At 35.7% G+C, this 23,620-nt stretch overlaps 2 protein-coding genes, 1 long non-coding RNA gene and 1 other non-coding gene across 6 annotated transcripts in view; 2 read left to right on the top strand and 2 right to left on the bottom strand.

Annotated features, from left to right (window-relative positions):
• LOC106053276 (trichohyalin-like) overlaps positions 1-4,724 on the bottom strand; it is a 100,398-nt gene extending 95,674 nt beyond the window's left edge. The window contains exon 1 of one of the 2 annotated variants that reach the window (XM_056003560.1): positions 4,608-4,724. The gene's annotated coding sequence lies outside the window, so the exon portion shown is untranslated. The remainder of the gene's footprint in view (positions 1-4,607) is intronic. The other variant, XM_056003561.1, reaches the window with a different exon arrangement.
• The window catches only part of LOC129921620 (uncharacterized), a 23,388-nt gene continuing 1,614 nt past the window's right edge, over positions 1,847-23,620 (top strand). Inside the window, exons 1-2 of the long non-coding RNA XR_008773551.1 lie at positions 1,847-1,923; positions 2,687-2,749. This is a non-coding gene — a long non-coding RNA (uncharacterized LOC129921620). The remainder of the gene's footprint in view (positions 1,924-2,686; positions 2,750-23,620) is intronic.
• Trnas-aga (transfer RNA serine (anticodon AGA)) lies at positions 2,892-2,973 on the top strand. The gene has a single exon. It is a non-coding gene; the product is annotated as a tRNA-Ser (tRNA).
• LOC106053281 (protein OS-9-like) overlaps positions 19,250-23,620 on the bottom strand; it is a 22,634-nt gene continuing 18,263 nt past the window's right edge. For both annotated transcript variants that reach the window (XM_056003567.1, XM_056003568.1), the window contains one exon: positions 19,250-22,729. In XM_056003567.1, the coding sequence (XP_055859542.1) occupies positions 22,610-22,729 (120 nt within the window). In that variant the 3' untranslated portion in view covers positions 19,250-22,609. The remainder of the gene's footprint in view (positions 22,730-23,620) is intronic.

Genomic DNA, 23,620 nt, shown 5'->3' with positions numbered 1-23,620 from the left:
TAATTTTTAATGCTATTTAATTAAAGTCGATAATGAAAAACAATGAAAGTTGAGGATTCTGTAAATTCAAAAATTTTGATCTTCAGTTTTACGAATCAAATTATTTTTAGGCCAGTAATATACTAAAGGATGCGCGGTACCCAAGTGGTTCGAATCCTGGAAAAGACTGGGATTTCAAATGTCGAGATCAAAGTGCTCCTCTGAGTCCACCCGTCTCTGACAATAGTTGGGTAAAAGTAAAGGTTGCTGATTGTTGTGCTGACCACATGACACCCTCGTTAACCGTGGGCCAGTGAAACAGATGACCTTTACATCGTCTGCCCTATAGATCAAAAGGTCTGAAAAGAGTATTTAAATGTACTAAAAAGAATATTAATATTTATCGTATATGTGGCTAGACCGGTAGCTATGACTAAAAACTCTAATATACTGATATGACTAGATTTACACATGAGATATTAGTCCGACGTAATTATCTTCTTTTTTTAATTAACGTCTGTAATCTATAAGATAAAATAAGCACATTGCGATAAAGATAATAATAAAACAAACAAGCAAAAGTAGAAATAATACTTTAAAAAAACAAAAACAAAGCTTATCTAAGGAAAAGAACCGCCTACTACTGCCATTTATCTGAAAATGGCAGAGTTTGGCAGAGTTTAGTCCCTTTCTGCACTATAAAACAAAATTAATTAATTAGTACTAATTGATTAACTAATTGGTTGGGGGGGGGAGTTGATTTGGGGGGGGGGGACACCGACTCTAGTGACGCCCCTGAATAAGGGTTTTGAAATTCTTTTGAAAAGTAGTTACTGTATGTACCGTCTGTATAGGGCATGGTATGTTCTGATCTGTACCTACAGTTATTGTTAACAAAATAAGAACGATACTGTACGCTCTAATTATTTGGGTAAAAATCTTTGAAGTCCTTTTTTTGTGTATTATATAGGAAAAGGGATCAACATCTTTAATGAAAGCGGTACATTAGGAATTAATTTTTTAAAATCTTTACATAATTAATAAGGTTAGAAGTCACTGCTCTCCCATGTAGGACCGGTCTTAGGCCTCTGCAACCTATGCGGCCGCAGTGGGCCCCACACTTTAATATGCCCCGCGCTAATTCTAGGTGTATATTATTAAATTAACTCTTTCTCTCCTAACTGACGATACCAGCGTTGATTCCACCAGAATCTGGTAAATAATTACGGAGAGAAAGAGTTAAACCATTATAACTTATATTATAGGGTTCCAGCGGCCTCATGATTTTCCATGGATTCATGGAAATTTCCTGAAATCATAAAAATCTCCGAAAAAATAGACAAAAGTGTCATATTGGAGTGTGATTGCCTGCTCTGTTTGTGTTTGCTCACTTTGCTGGGCTGATTCTCACAGACTTAAGTTAGACGGTTTGTTACACTGATTATATGTCGTAGGCATTTGTTAGGTTAATTCCTGGAGCTTGTATGCATTGCCATTTATTACTCTCTTTATCAGATAATCTCTTAGGCCTCAGGGTTTTATTGGGCAGCCCGCCCTCGTCGCCTACACCTTGCACCGCCACTGCATTTTCGAAAAATGTCTACATTTACATATTGTCTTTTGCGCACGGCCATACACCTTACGCGATATATGGTCCTGCCTGGTGTAACTGTCGAACTATTCGAATATTGTTTCACGGTCCACGTTTCTTAATAGTTAAGACTATATGTAATAGTAACGTATAGGACTATGGTCCTTCCAAGTTGCATAATATGGTCGAAAAGAGCATTCAATTTCTTCACACACTTTTGGATTGGTAGGCCTACTTTCAATGTCCCTGAGTTAGTTCCCTAGGACCGCGTGGTAGTGGGCGGTGGTCCACGTCGTCTATGACTGCTAATCAAGACAGTCTGAAAGTGGAATCTAATCTAGATCTAAATTTTTGTAATATATCTATATTTTTTAAACTACTCGTCTATTGAGTCTATTGATTTCGAGACAATTATATAATTTATAGACTGACTAGACCTAGTCTTCTTAGAACTTCTACTAGACTCTAGAGTCTAGATCTAGAATCTATTAGGCCTATAAGCCATATATTATATAGATTATAATAGATCTAGGCTAGGTAGGACTAGATTAGTTCTAGAATCTAGTTCTAAATTCTAAATCTATTGCAAACTTATGTGACTTATTCTAAATTTAGATTAGGTCGAGATCTAATATAGATTATAGATTCTATGTCTAATCTATAGGCCCTATATAGTCTATAGGACCTATTAACTATTACTATTACTCATTTACTATTACTATTAGTATTATATGACTATGAGTAGGCCTACTATGACTGATTGACTCGTCTCTAACTTCTAGATTAATCTAGATAGTTTAGAGTTTAGATGATCTAGATATAATAAGAGTATAACTATTAGATCTAAATCTAGAATTCTAAATCTATTGCACACTTCTTCTTGATCTAGATTAGATCGAGATTTAAAATTAATATATTCTATAATATATTAAATTAATAATATATATTATTAAATATAGATCTATCTGCTATCATGTGTTAGTGTAGCCTACTCTAAGTCTAATTATTCTAGATTCTAGATTCTAGATCTAGATATCTAGATTCTAGATCTATTTAAAATTTAAATTTATTATGCTATCTGGATTCTGGATTATATTTTGTATTTTTATTTCCAAGATATGATGCAGTTCCATGCCCTGGGCCCCCCTTACATGGAATTATGGATGTATCACACTCACGGTAACTTATAACTTATCGATAGTCTTGATCTAAAATCAAATCTAGTAATAGTAAATCTAAAATGATGAAGTGAACTGTAGTGCGAAAGTGATAACATAGAGTAACTAACATACGCCTAGTTTGTTGACACTTTACATCAACAGTTGTCGTGGCCGAGTGGTTAAGGCGATGGACTAGAAATCCATTGGGATCTTCCCGCGCAGGTTCGAATCCTGCCGACAACGTAAAATTTTTTTCCTTTTTCAATTTTTTTTTTAACGTTTTCAATTTTTGTAAGTAATCAAGATGTATTCAATAGTAATTTAACATACACATAAAAATAAAAAAAATATCTGGTCAGTGCATATTTTTGGTTTTCAATGCTCCTCAAATATAGAATCGGATTCATTGACACATGACCACTTTATAGGTTGATCATATATTTTGTACACTGAATGGTCATTAACATATAGATATAGACCTTATATGCTTATATTATATGTGTATATTTTATATATAATAAATACATATACAAATAAATACAAATAATTAAAAAAAAAAGAGAAATCATGCTTTACATAAATTCGAAGCCTTGATTGATTGCCCTTGTCTACATTCTTTATGATTATTTTAGTTTTTGTATATTGTTTATAATCTCCTCCCAGGCTCTGAAACGTGTTCGTTGCAGGTGGAATCTATGTATATTTATAAATTAAAATTTATATTCAATTTTGCTTTAAAAAAGCAGTCTGTACAAGTTAAACATTAAAAATAGAATACGCCTGCATCGGTTTAGTTGCCCAAGCCGTTTGGAGCTGCAAACCAACGACCGACTAAGAACAGGAGTGCTGTTAACTTGTTAAGGTCAAACATTTCGAATTAACGCTGAGGTGGTCAATTGTAGTTAAACTGATTCGAATTAAATTATATTATCTTATTTCTAATTACCTGCCATTTGGGGTAAATAATGTGTACATGCAACTATAACAGAGACAATTAAAACATGTTTCCTGGCAAATTATGGATCTTTTGTAGTCTCTCTATATTCTGATACGGTCTATTCACGTGTTTTGAATGTTCCTTCAATATTTAAGATAAATATACACCCTAGCCCAAAACCCCAGCAGGACGGCGAAAGATGGGTCGGGGTGGCGGCAGGAAGGATTCGAACCCTGGGCCATCGAGACGACAGTCCAGCTTACATACCACAAGACCAGGCAACCATCAATTTAACAATGCTAACACTTTTTGTTTTGTTTTGCGACAAAGCACAAGTGTTACAAATGCAGTCAAAGTTACAAAAATATAGATCTGTATAGATCTAGTCATAAGATAAGATAATATAACTAGGGAAAAAAAAATGAAAGGCTTGCGGGAAATATGCAAGGATAAAATGTGTTTGTTTATTATGACTGAAAACACCTTTCAGTATTACTTTCATTGTGTTCAATTGTTCCTTGTGAATTGAGCATTGAACTTTTTTAACTTGTGTCTGTTGTAACGAGGAGGCGCGGTGGCCGAGCGGTAAAGCGCCTGGCTTCCGAACCGAGGACCGGGGTTCGAATCCTAGTGAAGACTGGAATTTTTAATTTCGGGATCTTCGGGCGCCTCTGAGTCCACCCAGCTCTAATGGGTACCTGACATTAGTTAGGGGAAAAGGTCGTTGTGCTGGCCACATGACACCCTTGTTAACCGTAGGCCACAGAAACAGATGATCTTTACATCATCTGAAAGGGGAACCTTACTACTTTTACTTACTGTTGTAACGATAAAAGCAAAACAGTCAAATAAACATACAGACATGTTTTACAAACATTAAAGACAAACAACGTAGATACCAGATAAGAAAAAATAATTTAAAATAAATAATTCAACTTACATATTGTTGCGTCCAAGAGTACAGAGCCACAAAGCCAGCTAACTCTGTGAGTAATAGCCAACTATTGTTACACTCAGCGCATATTGTCACTGACCTGACATTACGATCAATGGATCCATCCACCCCTCCGTCTAGACTTCGTGTCACGTGGGAGAGCTGTCTGGGCAATTGTGTCACCAGAAACAAGAGCTCACAAGAAAATCTGATATCGAGGTTTTTATCTTTTTTCTTTAATGACTTAGGATACAAAACAAGGTTTCAAAGACAGTTTGTGTGGAAACACAAGCTCAAAATGGGCCCCCGAAAGGCAGGTTTCAATATTTTCAGAAAGAATATCATAATGAAATTCTATCAAAGGCAAAGGACAGAGAAGAATGGAGAAAGAAGGTTGACAGATCTTATGTGGTGCCCCAACGGTCCAGCAGTCCAAGGGATAGGTGAAAGTGAAGGTGAAGTTATATGTGAACCTGGCCTAACTGATTTCATATAATGATTATCTTATTGATCTAGGCCTAATTGTTTTGTATATGGTCACTCTCATATTCAAAGCCTCATTAAAAAATCCTTACTTAGGTGTTTGCATCTTATAAAAAGATGAGGCTTACTGTGGTCCTACCGACCCATTTAGATACCGTATAGCCAGTCCGCCCCTGACCTTAAAGGTTCAACAGGCTAAGAGACAAGTGAAGATGAAGAAACATAGTAGATTTAGCGAACGAGAATCGTTACTTTGACGGCTCTATATATTTCTATGCCTAAGCAAAACATTGAAGACTCGTTGAATTAGTGTAGTAGCTCGTATGTCCAAGTAGGCCTACTATTGCTGTCCGGGGATCAAGAATGGCTTCATAAAATCCGACAAAAGAAAGTTTACAAATACAGAAGAGAGCACTCAGATCAATAGCGTCTCGCCGTGGATCGCGCTTTCTTTTAAGTTTTTTAATAACAGCGAAAACAGGCTAACATAAGATTAGCTTTATTAATTAAAATAATTGGGAATTGGATTTTTTTAAAATTAGGTTATACAAATCGATACACATATATATATAATAGATAAATGACCAAATAATATATTTATATATTAGTAAACCTTATAGATTTAATCAGTTGGTTGGGAAAAACATTGAAAAAAAAAAAGAAATTAAAAAAAAATTAAAAAACTATAATCTTTTTTGTTCATACAAAGGCGTTTAAATATTCCATTGAAAAAAGGCAATGAAAAACTGCGCTGGAAAGATCTTCTTTTATTATCCTATCATTTATTATCCCACTATCATCTATTGTCTCACTATCATTTATCATTCTACTATGTGGAAAGGCGCTAGGCCTATGGTGGTTAACTCACTAAATGAAAGGGCACTGGGCCCATGGTGGTTATGTCACTAAATGAAAGGGCACTGGGCCCACTGTGGTTATGTCACTAAATGAAAGGGCACTGGGCCCACTGTGGTTATGTCACTAAATGAAAGGGCACTGGGCCCACTGTGGTTATATCACTAATTGAAGGGTATTGGACCCACTGTGGTTATATCACTAATTGAAAGTTCACTGGACTCACCGTGGTTATTTTACTAAAAGCAACAACACTGGGCCTACCGTGGTTAAATCTTTAAGGGAAAGTACATTGGGCCCACTGCGGTTAAGTTAAATCAATAAGTGAAAGGGCATTGTGCCCACCGCGGTTAACCCATTAGGTGTGAGGGTGTCTGTGGCTAAGCAACTAAGTGAAAGGACACTGTGTCTGTGGCTAACCAACTAAGTGAAAGAGCACTGTGTCTGTGGCTAAGCAACTAAGTGAAAGAGCACTGTGTCTGTGGCTAACCAACTAAGTGAAAGGGCACTGTGTCTGTGGCTAACCAACTAAGTGAAAGGGCACTGGGTCTGTGGCTAACCAACTAAGTGAAAGGGCACTGGGTCTGTGGTTAAACCATTACGAGAAAACAACAAATTGCAAAGTATACAAAAGGTGAAAAAAATAATCCAAGGTAAACATTATTAACAAAGGATATTGGATCGCGTTCATTCTCGACTGCTGAAGATGAACTTTTATAGTCGCCGCTAGTCTTTATTTACAATAGATTAAGCAAAATATATATTTAAAAAAAAATTAAGCTTATTTAAGGGGAAGAACCACAAAATCACTACCATATATCTCAATACTGTAGGGTTTGACTTTTTTTCTATTTAAAAAATAATTATTATTTAAATACCACTACTACTACTGTGGCATTTCAGGCCTAGGTCTGGAGAGATGATCTCGTCCAATAAATTTCACTGTACATTTGTGTTTCTTCATGAAAACACTTAATAAATTTCAGTCGTTTGGAAACGCGTCCTATTTTCCTTAGGAGTTTGAAAAGGCCACTTCATTTGCAGCCTGGACAGTGCCCATATTTGACCAACTATGCTAAGGAGAGAGATACCTCTATAATTGTTACGATCACTACGATCTCCATTGTTGTTTTTGTTTTTTTTATGTTGTGACTATATTTGCGTCGCGCATGTCTAGCAGCGGCAAGGGAGATTATAGAGTTCTGCGAGCAGAAGTGTTTGGTTGGCCTTAACTACTTCCGTTGGAATGTCGTCACTTCCTGGAGATTTTCTGTTTTTCACGCTCTAATTAACTATAATGCGTTTTTTTTTAAAACATCATCGGGGCTCGGTAGCTCAATCTAGGCATTCCAATAGGCCCCTACTGGAAGATCTGGCTAATTAAAAAAAAAATTAATTTTGTTATTTCATATACTATGAATAGGTGTGCAAAATAAATAAACACTTGATACGGAAATGAGAAGTGAGTGAAAAAAAAAACATGTAAAAGAATCCTCCTAGACCAGGGGTTCTCAACCTGTGGGTCGCGACCCCCTTGGGGGTCGATTGACGATTTGCCAGGGGTCGCCAAAGACCATCGAAAAAATGGATTGTTATTGTCTATGCATCTATTTCTGTATGTGTGTGTGTGTGTTGGGGGGGGGGTCGCGGCAGAGTGGTTGATTTTAAAAAGGGGTCGCCGAGCATAAAAGGTTGAGAACCGCTGTCCTAGACTGATAGACGGAGTGGGTTAATATTAGCTTTGTACAAAAACAAAACAAAACAATGTCACCCATCACCTATAGGGTAATGGGGCACACAGTTTGAGAACCAGTGCACTTGTCTTCATTCATTAATGTCATATACCCGCCTCATACCCATTTTTTTTATAAACATCTATAAAAACCACTCTCACATTATTGCTTGACAACTTTCACATTTTTCTATTGACCATTGTCCCAGCTTCCGCTAAGCCCTTCGCCTGACAGGAAGCTCAGCCCATCACCTCACCCTCTATCAGGAATCGATTGTCGAAACTGTTTATTGACCACAATGTCCGAAGAAAATAAAAACATGTACAAGAACATTGATCGAACGTTCGATCTCACTCGTGATTGATATAAATGTGAACATTCTTAGTACGCAAGCCACACCTCTGCTTCCCCTTCTCACCTCCGTTACACGTACATCTGGTCTTTTGAAGAAATGTGCTGGATAGATAGATAGATACCGGTAGATAGTTAGATAGATAGATTCGATAGATAGATAGATAGATGCCGGTAGATAGTTAGATAGATAGATAGATAGATTCGATAGATAGATAGATACTGGTAGATAGTTAGATAGATAGATAGATAGATTCGACAGATAGATAGACAGATAGATAGATAGATAGATAGATAGATAGATAGATAGATAGATAGATAGATAGATAGATAGATAGACAGATAAATATATATATATATATATATAAAGATAGATAGATAGATAGATAGATAGATAGATAGATAGATAGATAGATAGATAGATAGATAGATAGATAGATAGATAGATAGATAGATAGTAGGCAGGTAAGTAGTTAGGTAGGTAGATATAAAGATGATAGATAGATAGACCTAATACGTGCTGGGGTGGGAGAGTTCTTTGCTTTTTTTTTTTTTGCTCATTTTTCTTATTTCTGTGTTAGGAGTTTATTTGGATGGTCGTCCTCCAACCTTCTGTATCTCTCAATAGCTTCGAATGCTGCTGTGTTGCGCCTTAACTTAAGAGGTTCAATATTGGAGTCTATTTCACAGGGTGCTGTGGGAGTAGTTCTCATACCTCCACTAATTAGCTGCAAGGTTTGGTTTTGGATTGTGTCTAATGATGATTGATAGGTTTTGTTGGCAGCTACTTGAATGGAGAGACAGTTATCCATTACAGATCTGACATATCCAGTGTATAACTGTCTTAAGGTTTTCTTTTCAGTTCCCCAGGATGTTCCTGCTAGGTGTTTTATTATGTTTAATCTTTGTGATGCCTTTTCTTTTCAATCTGCCATAAAGTGTTTTAGAGACAGTCTTTGGTCTAATTTTACACCAAGATATGTTGGATTTTCTTCTTTATTTATTGGCTGTAAGTCTATTTTTAGGATGTAGTTGTTTGTTGTTGTTTTTTTCCCCATTTTGTTGCTGTGGCTAAAGATTGAATAAACTGACTTTTCTTTGTGTATTTCCATTTTCCATAATTTTGAAAACATGGAGATAGTTGTGAAGGCTCTGTTTAATCTGGATCTAGTCAGCACTGGATGTTTCTCTGTAGCCTAGATTTAGAGGTCATCTACGTAAAGTGCCTTATTGACCGAAATGAGGTCCGGGATGTCGTTCATGTAGATTAGAAAGAGTGTGCAGCTAAGGGCTGAACCTTGTGGTAGGCCTTCTTCCAAACTTTTTAAAATAGAGATAGCACCTTCGAATCGGGTTTGGATGGTTCTGTCCTGAAGGCTTTCGAAATTTAGTGATTTTACTAAAGGTGTTACTTTAGTCAAATGTGAATATTCGATTGTTATGAATCTCACTGCTCTATTTTGTGTCTGTTCCAGTTTCTAAATGTTTTTTTGAGTTGAGGGGACCCATACAGAGGATGCATATTCTATTATTGGCCTAACCAAGGTTAAATGACATTTTAGTTTTGTTCTTATTTGATTTATAGACATTTCTTTTAATAAACCCTAATGCTTTGTTTGATTTTTAGCGGCCCCCGAAAGGGGAAAAGACGCTATTAGTTTTGTGTAAATTGTCTGTCCTTCTGTCCGTCTGTCCCGTTTAGATCTCGTGAACTATAAAAAAATATTTAAAATCTGACATCACAATATTTTAGACCATTCAAAGTTCTGATGCAACGGCTACTTTTTTTTTCTGAAAGCGAAAAATCTAATTTTTAAAATCAGTTATGCAATCAGATTTTTAAATAGAAAAAGCTAATTAGTATGCTTTATAAGTTAGACCTAGATTAAAACGAATAGTAATCTTGTAAACTCCATTTCGTTTTTTTTTTTTATTGCGAAAACCGATTTTTTTTTTTTTTTTTTTTTTTTTTGAGCGTTCGAATAAGAGATTGAGCCTTTTCAAAACAATTACATCAATTATAAGACTTCAGTTAGTCCAGGAGAGGCGCGGTAGCTGAGCGGTAAAACGCTTGGCTTCCGAACCGGAAGTCCCGGGTTCGAATCCTGGTGAAGACAAACTGTCTTTGTAACCTTGTTAGAAATAAATTCATCAATATAGGGATTCCATGATAGCTTTTCATTTATTATAACACCTAGGTATTTTTGATTTTTTAGTCTGTGTTTACTTGCAATTAACATCGTTTAAATATTTTTAAGCAATCTTTTTAAAATATTTATTTCCTCAGAAATATCATATATGACATGTTTTATTTTATATTATATGTACGTTGGGAACAAGGGGGTGCTTCACTAGATCAAAGGTTATTGTGAATTTCTTCCTCATCTTTGTGTGTAGGCCTATATTCAGGGCCCTCTAGCTGCACCATTTAGTATTACTTCATTTAAATTAACTTTATAAACATTGAACATTGCTTATAAGTGAATCAATACTTATTTTAACTGGTGTCTGTGTTGAACTATCTCTTCAAACTGAGTGCCACCGAGAAATGAATGTTGACTTAGCGTGCGCAGAGCACTGCTAGATCTGGCCAGCACACTTTTTGGTTTAGGAGTCGGCAGTACCGGGCAGTATGGGATAGAGCAGACGATTGTTGTCATTGCACTCTTTGAACACCAATCGTATATTTGAGATCTCGTTAACCCAATAACGCTTACATCTTAGTTCATGGGAAGAAAAAAAAAACAGATGTAGATCTACGTCATAGTTTTTACATTGCCTCTTATCAGCTTGAAAATTCGTCATTGGTAAAACCTTGGTTGGCACGGATTTCGAAAACGGATGTAACGATTTTCGTAGAAATTTAAAAAAATATATATAGTCTATATCATTTGAGAGTGGGGGGGGGGGGACTAGCTAACACGTCACATTTGGGGGAAACTCTGGTTTGACAGTTATAATTTTTCAAATTTAAAAAATTTTTAAATTAAATTTGGTCTGAGTGTTTTGAACATACATCTGTGGAAAGTCTCTATCATATTCAGTAAAGAGTTCAATAAAGAAATAGAGGTTCATGAATATTTCGTTCACGACTTTTCAAAATATATTTATATGTTATCTATCATACCATCGAAGTCTGGATCTATATCACAAAATTAGAATCTTCAATACCAGTGTTTCCCAAACTGTGTTCAGAGGAACCCTATCATTCCACGAGCCCTGACGATTATCCACGAACTACTGGAATAATCAACAAATAGACCTACATGTGAATTAATCACTAATTAAATGCCTGAAAAAAAAAAACGATTTTTTTAACACCCGAAAGGGGAATAAACACTATTAGTTTTGTGTGTTCAGTCCGTCCGTCCGTCCGAGCCGTTTAGATTTCGTAAGCTAGACAAGATATTGAAAATCCGACATCATGCTATTTTAGGCAATTCCGAATCGAAAGAATTGAAATCTGCCTGTTTACCTGCCTGGGTGGACCACTTCGGGGGGCCGATTTTGAGTTTATGCTTCCACACAAACTGTCCTTGTAACCTTGTTATTACTTCTTCTCGGTAACAAAATAAATTCTATAACATCACTGTGAACTTTGAACTGATGTAGATGCCAACTCTAATTTGAAACAAAGATACGAAGACAACATTTCAATGATTGCTGGTCGTGTTTATCTGAAGAGTATCACAATTTTTTAAAACAAACTATCTTTTTTTTTTTTTTACTTCAGTTCCTATGGCGATAGACTTTTATTTATTTATTATTTAAGAGGCATTCAACGAAGTTACTGCACTGGGCATTTAATACCTTAGCTATTCCACTGGGATATCTGCGAACAATAGCTGCGTCTTTCATGACCCAGCCAAGCATTATGTTCAGTATGACTCTCACAACAAATATATTTTCTAAGTTACAGGTAGATTGCCCCTTCCAAACATACTTACTGGTAGCTTCTATCATTGCCCCTACCAAACATACTTACTGGTAGATTCTATCATTGCCCCTTCCAAACATACTTACTGGTAGATTCTATCATTGACCCTTCCAAACATACTTACTGGTAGCTTCTATCATTTCCCCATCCAAACATACTTACTGGTAGCTTCTATCATTTCCCCATCCAAACATACTTACTGGTAGCTTCTATCATTTCCCCATCCAAACATACTTACTGGTAGCTTCTATCATTTTCCCATCCAAACATACTTACTGGTAGCTTCTACCATTGCCCAATCCAAACATACTCAATGGTAGCTTCTATCATTGCCCCATCCAAACATACTTACTGGTAGCTTCTATCATTGCCCCATCCAAACATACTCAATGGTAGCTTCTATCATTGCCCCATCCAAACATACTCAATGGTAGCTTCTACCATTGCCCCATCCAAACATACTCAATGGTAGCTTCTACCATTGCCCCATCCAAACATACTTACTGGTAGATTCTATCATTGCCCCTTCCAAACATACTTACTGGTAGATTCTATCATTGCCCCATCCAAACATACTTACTGGTACCTTCTATCATTACCCCATCCAAACATACTAACGGGTAGCTTCTATCATTACCCCATCCAGACATACTTACTGGTAGCTTCTATCATTGCCCCATCCAAACATACTTAATGGTAGCTTCTATCATTGCCCCATCCAAACATACTTAATGGTAGCTTCTACTATTGCCCCATCCAAACATACTCAATGGTAGCTTCTATCATTGCCCCATCCAAACATGCTCAATGGTAGCTTCTATCATTGCCCCATCCAAACATACTCAATGGTAGCTTCTACTATTGCCCCATCCAAACATACTCAATGGTAGCTTCTATCATTGCCCCATCCAAACATACTCAATGGTAGCTTCTACAATTGCCCCATCCAAACATACTCAATGGTAGCTTCTATCATTGCCCCATCCAAACATACTTACTGGTAGCTTCTATCATTGCCCCATCCAAACATACTTAATGGTAGCTTCTATCATTGCCCCATCCAAACATACTCAATGGTAGCTTCTACCATTGCCCCATCCAAACATACTCAATGGTAGCTTCTACCATTGCCCCATCCAAACATACTTACTGGTAGATTCTATCATTGCCCCTTCCAAACATACTTACTGGTAGCTTCTATCATTTCAACATCCAAACATACTTACTGGTAGCTTCTATCATTTCCCCATCCAAACATACTTACTGGTAGCTTCTATCATTTCCCCATCCAAACATACTTACTGGTAGCTTCTATCATTTCCCCATCCAAACATACTTACTGGTAGCTTCTATCATTTCCCCATCCAAACATACTTACTGGTAGCTTCTATCATTTCCCCATCCAAACATACTTACTGGTAGCTTCTATCATTTCCCCATCCAAACATACTTACTGGTAGCTTCTATCATTTCCCCATCCAAACATACTTACTGGTAGCTTCTATCATTTCCCCATCCAAACATACTTACTGGTAGCTTCTATCATTGCCCCTTCCAAACATACTTACAGGTAGCTTCTATCATTTCCCCATCCAAACATACTTACTGGTAGCTTCTATCATTTCCCCATCCAAACATACTTACTGGTAGCTTCTATCATTTCCCCATCCAAACATACTTACTGGTAGCTTCTATCATTTCCCCATCCAAACATACTTACTGGTAGCTTCTATCATTTCCCCATCCAAACATACTTACTGGTAGCTTCTATCATTTCCCCATCCAAACATACTTACTGGTAGCTTCTATCATTTCCCCATCCAAACATACTTACTGGTAGCTTCTATCATTTCCCCATCCAAACATACTTACTGGTAGCTTCTATCATTTCCCCATTCAAACATACTTACTGTAGGTTCTATCATTGCCCCTTCCAAACATACTTACTGGTAGCTTCTATCATTGCCCCTTCCAAACATACTTACTGGTAGATTCTATCATTGCCCCTTCCAAACATACTTACTGGTAGCTTCTATCATTTCCCCATCCAAACATACTAACTGGTACCTTCTATCATTGCCCCATCCAAACATACTTACTGGTAGCTTCTATCATTTCCCCATCCAAACATACTTACTGGTACCTTCTATCATTGCCCCATCCAAACATACTTACTGGTAGCTTCTATCATTGCCCCATCCAAACATACTTACTGGTAGCTTCTATCATTTCCCCATCCAAACATACTAACTGGTACCTTCTATCATTGCCCCATCCAAACATACTTACTGGTACCTTCTATCATTGCCCCATCCAAACATACTTACTGGTAGCTTCTATCATTTCCCCATCCAAACATACTAACTGGTACCTTCTATCATTGCCCCATCCAAACATACTTACTGGTAGCTTCTATCATTTCCCCATCCAAACATACTAACGGGTACCTTCTATCATTGCCCCATCCAAACATACTAACAGGTAGCTTTCATCATTGCCCCATCCAAACATAATAACAGGTAGCTTCTATCATTTCCCCATCCAAACATACTAACGGGTAGCTTCTATCATTGCCCCGTCCAGACATACTAACAGGTAGCTTCTATCATTGCCCCATCCAAACATACTAACGGGTAGCTTCATCATTGCCCCGTCCAGACATACTAACAGGTAGCTTCTATCATTGCCCCATCCAAACATACTAACGGGTAGCTTCATCATTGCCCCGTCCATACATACTAACAGGTAGCTTCTACTATTGCCCCATCCAAACATACTAACTGGTACCTTCTATCATTGCCCCATCCAAACATACTAACTGGTACCTTCTATCATTGCCCCATCCAAACATACTTACTGGTACCTTCTATCATTACCCCATCCAAACATACTAACTGGTAGCTTCTATCATTACCCCATCCAAACATACTAACGGGTAGCTTCTATCATTACCCCATCCAGACATACTTACTGGTAGCTTCTATCATTGCCCCATCCAAACATACTTAATGGTAGCTTCTACTATTGCCCCATCCAAACATACTCAATGGTAGCTTCTATCATTGCCCCATCCAAACATGCTCAATGGTAGCTTCTATCATTGCCCCATCCAAACATACTCAATGGTAGCTTCTACTATTGCCCCATCCAAACATACTCAATGGTAGCTTCTATCATTGCCCCATCCAAACATGCTCAATGGTAGCTTCTATCATTGCCCCATCCAAACATACTCAATGGTAGCTTCTACTATTGCCCCATCCAAACATACTCAATGGTAGCTTCTATCATTGCCCCATCCAAACATACTCAATGGTAGCTTCTACCATTGCCCCATCCAAACATACTCAATGGTAGCTTCTATCATTGCCCCATCCAAACATACTTACTGGTAGCTTCTATCATTGCCCCATCCAAACATACTCAATGGTAGCTTCTACCATTGCCCCATCCAAACATACTCAATGGTAGCTTCTACCATTGCCCCATCCAAACATACTCAATGGTAGCGTGCTCAGTTACATATCGTATACAGTGAACAGAACCAAAGAACTAACTTCAAGACACCCAACAACTCATTCTCTTCACTGTCGAGGCTTCAACACAGAATTGATTATTCAGATTCACGAAGATGCGGTCAAGCTTTTAATACCAGACCAACTAGAGACCTACCAGAATCAATAAATCCATCAGGATAGTCCTGTGACATTTGAACAATTGATATTGATTTCATGTATACACCGAATGACACGAACCGAAAGAAAGTATACAGGGCTATAACTTTTTTATTTTTATTTCTATAACGTGCTGGGTTTTTTCACACATCAATTGAACTTGATTATGGCTTACTAAGCCAGGAAAATGAATGGAAGTAACGCTCTCCATTGGGGAATACATGGTCAAGGAAGATAAATCAGCAATGGAAATAATTGACAAAGGGAGTTAAATAGGCATAAAAAAACTGAACATAGCACAATTTTATGCCGGCTAACCAAAAAGCTATTCTTCTCCCACTATTAGGCAATGTATACTTTTCAAGTTTAAATCACTCAATGATGTCATTTGACAATGTACTACGAAGGAGGATATATATATATATATATATATATATATATATATGTGGTGACCCGTCAAAATAGCGCCGACAAAATAGCGCGAAATTTCCCGACAAAATAGCGCAAGACAAAATAGCGCGGACTTATATATGGGGAAGGGAGGGGGAGAATAAAAAATATCCTCCCGGGTCCCAGCATTAGGGGGTCCCCCAAATTAGTGTTTTTTTTTACATTAAATATTAAATATTACGAAAAATGCACAGTCAACCCCCCCCCCCCCAAAGGTCAAGACCCCAACCGGCCCCCTAATGACTAATGATGACAAATTCCTAGCTACGCCCCTGAGATTCAGTGCTTCTTGACTTTCGAGGATCCGACTTTGACTTACCACGGTGTTGTGAAAGAATTTTTGGTATCCGTGTGTTTGTCGTGGAGCTTGAGTGTCTCTCTAAACTTACGCCCCTGTCCCGTACCTGCCCAGTGGTTGAATGGGTCAGCCTAGCGGGGGTAGAGTAAGGTCAAGACAGCTGAGCGACAGTTAACCCTTAAAGTGCTGAACTGTTTTACAATGAGTGCATACACAATTCTGATGTTTAGAGGCTAAACTACCACACGCGTTTTAAGGGTTAAACGTCTAGCTGTGAGATAGAAACTTTGTAGTGAATGAAATGCTGCAGACTGATATTGAATAGAATTATACGATTTTCGTACTTTGATTAGAAGTTTGTAGTTCAGTAACAATTTGAAAATCACCACACGCATCTTACTATTATCTTATCTTATATTGAGTCATTATATATATATATAACGAGCGGCCGCTGAATAACTCGTCGAAAACTAGTGATGTTAAAAAAAAAACTCCACAAGAAAGGGGCTCTATAAAAGAGAAACATATAACGTAATTTCAAGGTTTCAGAAACTTTAAAGTATTTCTTTTCTCAAAATATTAACGTCAATAATTTAAATATTACGTCTGCTGGCAACATTGTCGTGAGTTGTGTCCCCTTGTAACCTGCCCTGTATGCTAACAGATGCAATCAAGATGACACGTGAGGAACTCATGCTAGAAGCAAATGATATGTTCGATTTGAGATTTGGGTAGAAAATCTTTGTGGTTTTTGAATATGTAAATAAATAATTTCTGTTCTGTTCCTAGAAACCACTCATTTCTTATGTTCCTGACAGTTTCACTTGACATCTTTCAAACAAAATCACATTAAATTAAAAAAAAAAAAGGTGGTTGAATGATATTTTTATCTTGAGAACTTTTGCATATAAAACAAAAATTACATACTTTATGGTTTGTACAACTATTTTAAGTGTATCTACATAATGACAAAATGATGAATGTAACCTATTAAACTACTAATAACAAAAAAATATATCTCATCTAGATTTCATATATCATATGGTACAATAATATCTTGGAAATCAAAGTTTAAATGCTTTTCATTTCAATATGAATTAAAATTAGTGTATACATGTAAAGTTAAAATTTTGATTCTCAAAAACTAGCTTGCTAAATAAGCCCAACACCCACTTTAGCATCATCTCATGCCTATAAAATGTAAATGTCAACAATAGAAAGGTAGAAAAACAGTGCCCTGTTTAGGTAATGTCTTTTTGGGATTAGGAAATGAAAAATTTCTAAATACAATCTGAACAAGTTATTTATCTGAACAAAAAATATATTTTGTATCTCTACTATAATGTACTGGACCTAGTTTGTCGGAAGAGCCAAAAATGACACTTTACACAATTTTAAAGTTTTTAAAGAGCCACAACATGTGTATTCTTGCCAACTATAAATAGTACTCACACAATTTGTTTAATTAAAAAAAAAAAACGAATCTATTTATTCATATATAGTAAGTGTTTTTCACAACAAATTAGATTTTATATATATATATATATATATATGGTATTATTAGATAATTACTTTATATTTCGACAATAACTAAAGCAGTTAAGCATTTACTAACAACATTAAGTTATATTTCAATAACAAACAATTGAGAAAACCAATTCAATTGGAGCGATGGCTTTGCAAGGTTTTAGAAAGTTTGGATACATTTGGCTCATAACTTGTTGTTTTTAGTTTCAAACACGACTCTACATTTCCATTTGCTAGTTGGCTTATTAAATTACTTTTAATTATATTCATGCAAGAAAACGCTTGACAGCACGAATATTTTGATTTGAAGATAGTACAAGATACTCATCACTCGAAATGCCAACTTGGCGGCTATTTGGAAGATTATGCCATAGGTAGAATCAACTCGCAGCATTCCTTTTAAAGCAGTCCACTTTTGTTGCGCTACGCACATACATTTCTGGAGTTCCAACTCTTCAAACTTGATTTTCGACTCTGTAAATTTTCCACCCCACTAAGCTTTACGTTTTAAATCGATCCATTGCATTTCTAGAGATCCAGTATCAATTCCTAATGGATCAATGTGGATTTCGTTACTATTTGTGCTGAGAAGTTTTACAACGAATGCTAGAATGGTTTTGTTGGTTTTGAACTGCTCAAATCTGTCAAGAAATTCATCTTTGATTTTTTTTTTATAACTGTGCTGAAGTAATCAACATCAAAAGTTGCACTGGTTTTATCACGATACTGCTTTAGACAGTGAAAATGAAGTAACTTACCGCTCGGAATATCTTCTGCAAAAATAATTAATTTTTCTTCAAAACAAACCAATTTTTTCTACTTGATTGGAAAGAGGAGAGTGGGCCCAAGCGACCCAGGAAGAGGTCTGGCATCAGCGATGACATGGGGGCAGATGAAGAAAGCTGACCAGAACCAAGTTCGGTGAAGAGGTGTGGTTGCAGCTCCATACTCCCCTGGGAGTGCACAAAATTACAACTAAGAATACAACAAATCAAACAATTTCATCAATGTTGACCATGATTTTATTTCCACTTTGTCCTGAATTCTGCTATTGAAAACAACAATTTCAATATCCCATTACAATAAGAAGGTTTATTTCAACGCTGAACTTGTCTACAAGACCCTTCCCTCACTATAAGCCTCTACAGCCCATTCACACTGGTATGTGGACATACAAACATTGTTTCTTTATTAATTACAAATACATATATTTCATACTTTTTTTGATTGCCATATGAATTAAAAAATTTAATTCAAGTCATACTGGAATGCAACTTTTGTGTTTAAATTCACAACATAAGGGAGATAATTATTTTATGAAGTACTTCAAATAGTTCAAAGAAAATCAAAACATTTTTAATGAATTAGCTGAGGCAAACTTAATACTTTAACAGTAGATTGCAAATAGATATTAAAAGGTAAATACATAAGAAATACAACATAGAAGTACAACAATCATCTGTACATTCAGAACCTCTCTCAGCAGCACTAGATTAACTCTTTCTCTCCTAATTGATTTGACCTTATAAATCTACACTAATTTTTAGTTTTATAAACTGTTCTATAAAAAGAGCATGCATTCCCCTTGAATTCTGTACCAAATAAAACATTTTCTGATCACAAACAACAAAGTTATTGAAGCTTAATCCTAACAGGGGAGTGAAATAGTAATGAGCAAAATGTGGAATTCCCTTGAAACATGGAAAAATAATTACAGAGAGAAAAGAGTTAATGATTAAATTTTGCTATCTTTATGATTAGCAACTTTGAAGAAAGGTACACTTTAGGGTTACATGAAAACCAATCAAGAATATGGAAACTTCATACTATCAAGGAATGTACAAAGTTACCATTTAACTCTTTCTCTCCGTAATTATTTACCACATTCTGGTGGAATCAACGCTGGTATCGTCAGTCAGGAGAGAAAGAGTTAAGAACCAAAGCAAAACCAAAGCAAACTGTTCAAGCTAGATATGATCATCTATTGTACTGGTATACTTTTAATACATTAGCTTAAACCTTAATTTAAAATTACTTCAAGAATTTTCTCACTCCATTATTTCAATCTGAAGTGCATTAAATTATCACAGAGTAAACGGATTCAATGCTCATCTTGTCAGCATTAATACACTCCTAACAATGACAATCTATAAACAAAAATAAAAAAATCCAATTTAAAAAAAAAATAAATAAAAATAGTGATTACTACAAATAAAAATCTTTGATGTCTAAGTCCAATTTCAACTAGCCTGAGTCAAGAGGGCAGTAAACTCAGATCTCAGTAAAGGCATTGATTTGAACTAAAATTGACAATCCAAGCCAAATGTCTTGCAACTGATTTGAACAATGAAAACCTAAACACAACTTCGTAACCTAAGCAACTGGAATAAATAGAGAAGAAACTGTTTTTAACATAAGGGGAGGCTATTAAGTGTCACAGGCTAAAAGTAATGTCCCATTAATAAATTGAGACACATTTTTTATAGTATCACATGAAATATGTGTGCTGATGTAAGAAATATGATTGCAGTAATATTATAGATCTCATTCAGAGGCAAGGTAAACTCCAAAGTACAGGTAACATGTACCCTGACTGTTATTGTTAACCTTGTTCAAGTTTTTATAATTACATCATTGAAATTAGGTGCCAAATCTCGGTTATGATCAGTATGTCCCATTGGCTATACACTATACTGATGAGCACAACCTGTGCTTAGCCTTTCAATGGCATCATTAACAAAAATGTTTTAACTATAAACCAATACATACAGAAGGCAAAACAAGTTCAAAGAAACAAATTATACAAACATAGGTCAGTCAGTAGTCACAGTAACAAAAACTTCTAAAGAAACAAACAAATCTAATAAAAGATCTACATTTTAAATTAAAAAAAAAACAACACAAAAAAAGAACAAAAATGAACAAATTATTAAAAGGAAAGTTTGGAAGGGCACTATAAAATCTCTGAACAAGTGTGGGACGCCTGGTCGAGAGGCTAAGTACACATGAACTTGGCTTGGCTACCTAAGAAGGGGGGCTCTAGGTTCAACACCCAACTGGAGCAGAGTTGTGTTTACTGAGCCCCTAAAGGCAGCACGGAAAATGTTCTCCCTGATACCCACTCCCCCCACACTGGTCCACAAATGAGATTGGACCATAGCGGTCTGAGCATTGCAACAAGCATGAAAGTAGCGCTACATAAAAGCTATGAATTAATTTGATTTTAAATTTTTAATAAGCAGTTATTTTAAGTCGTAACTTGCCTTGTGCTTTGGAAGATGGAGCTGCAGATATTCTTTTTTTTTTTTTTTAATTTGAAAGACCAATATGAAATACAAGGTAGATAACTATTTAATATTATACTTCATCAATTTAAACACATTTTTTTTAATTAACTTAATTGAGATTTACACCTCATATGATACAAGAAGAAAAGCCACGGAAACGAGATACATAGTCTAGTGGCAGAGAGATGAACATAGTGGAAGGAAGTGTATTTCTTTTTCAGAAGAATAGGCCTATATATCCAGCTCTTCTTTTTTTTTTTTTACCATGACTAGATAACAAAGAAAAATTTCAAGCATTGAACAGGTGGCAACAGACACACATAAATTTTGATCAATAAATTTGTACAGAAGCTAAATCCAATATGTCTTTAAACCTTTAACCTCTCTCTCTATATATATATATATATACACACATATATTGGACAAGGATTACATTATCAGTTGCCCATTTTCGATAATTAGGAACATATTTTGATTTAGATTTTTGTATTTGAAAATTGTCGCAAAAAGCTCAAACACTTTTTCATTACAGATCCATGGCCTCTGTTAAAAAAAAACGACAAAAACTGCTTGATCTAGATGTAACAATGTAAGAAATAACTTAAAAAAACATAATCCTTTGATGTATTGCTGGATTCCCACCACTTGTGAAGAAAGAAAATTTCTCCAAGTAGCATAAAAATAAAAATAGTCTTAGCAGCCTAACAAAGCAAATGATAAAATTAAATTTAATTTGAAAAAAATCACCCCAAAAACTATTACCTTCCTCCTTTAGTAGAAAACACAAATTAAAAAAAATATAATAAAAATAAAGTAACACTTGTACAACATAAATTAACATAAAGTAGTTAAGATATATACATAATTTTGTAAGATTTCCCAACAGCAAGGTCCATATAGTGATTCTATTATTTTGAAATGTTTGTAAGAAATTGACTTACGAGAATATGAATAATATTCAGCAATTTCCAAGTCTCAGATTTTGTTTTTGTTTACTCTCAGTGCAGACCAAAATATTGTCAACTAGGGAGTCAGACAACACTACATCCACACATAAAAACTTTAGAAAAGGAATATATTTAGTTTAGTCATTTTAAAATTAGAAGAACTACATGATGTCAAGGTATAGTTTGTGTTTTTAAGCTAACTACAGGAAAGATTGATTACAAATTTATATATGTGACAGAATATTAAATTATAACCCTAATACTGCAATGTTCTACTTTGAAATTTTTCTGACTCTAAGGACATGGATATTCCCCCACATTCAACAAAATTGGACAAAAAAATCACAGAATTGGACTTGGACCGATGAAAATATTAACAACATTACACATTTAAAATACCAGAGATGAAATGAAGAATATCATTGATCAATTAATAAATAAAAACAGAAGGAAAAAAAGGTTCTGATCAACTTTGCGGATTTTTTGAATGTTTGTTTTTCTTTTCTTTGTATACATAGCTATAGTTTTCTTCTAAAGAGGACTGCCGCTCTTGTTCAGACAACTCTTCATTAAAATTGTTCAAACCCTGGAAAATATATTAAGATTGGTTATGATGAAGTAGAATAGACATTTCTATATGTATACTCACTGTACGGCACTGTTAATGAACTATGAGTGAACTGCTTAATTAAAAAATGAACTATGAGTGAACTGCTTAATTAAAAAAAAACAAAAAACTATCTCAGTTGTCCATTGATAACGAGAGGGATGACAATGGCCTAAGACAGTGTTTCCCAAAATTGTGTACCCCTTTTATAATTTTTGTAATGCTGAGTACCCCTCGCCCCCCCCCCCCCCCCCCCAACTTAAATTTATTAACAGAACATAATAAATGGGTATTTAAAAAAATCAGCATAGCACCCCTTCCAAAGTCTTCCCATACCTCTGGGGGTATGGGTACCCCACTTTGGGAAACACTGGCCAAAGAGAAATTCATAATCTGCCCCAGACTTGCTGAATTCAGTCAGGTCAGGAATGCCTCATATTCGTATGTGCACAACAGCTTGCAAGAGAGAATTTGAGCCTCTCAGGCCCTTGCGCTGACCCAATTCAAGACACAAATTAACCTTGTAAATGATCCTTTTAACATGAAGGTATATAATAAGAAATAATAGCTATATCCCCACTAATAAACAATACCATGTGCTTTGATGTAGCTTGAAACAATGAGTGATTGATCATCTATTTTCTAGCTACTAGACATTCTTCTTCTTCTTCTTCTAGCCAGCTTTATTGCTGCTGAGCTGTGAGCTCTTTTGCAGAGCTACTAGATATTAAACATTTATCATCAGTAATATATACATCCCTAGCTTCCAGAGACAGTTCTGGCTACTCTAAATAAGGTAATTTGAGATGCAGAATTAAAAAGTAAGCCAGGAAACTAAGAAAAAAAAAAACTAACTAAAGCTAAAATTTT

Source organism: Biomphalaria glabrata, chromosome 11 (assembly GCF_947242115.1).
Source record: "Biomphalaria glabrata chromosome 11, xgBioGlab47.1, whole genome shotgun sequence".
NCBI lineage: Eukaryota > Metazoa > Mollusca > Gastropoda > Planorbidae > Biomphalaria > Biomphalaria glabrata.
The sequence above is the reverse complement of the archived record's forward strand: the minus strand, read 5'-3'. Positions and strand labels throughout refer to the sequence as shown.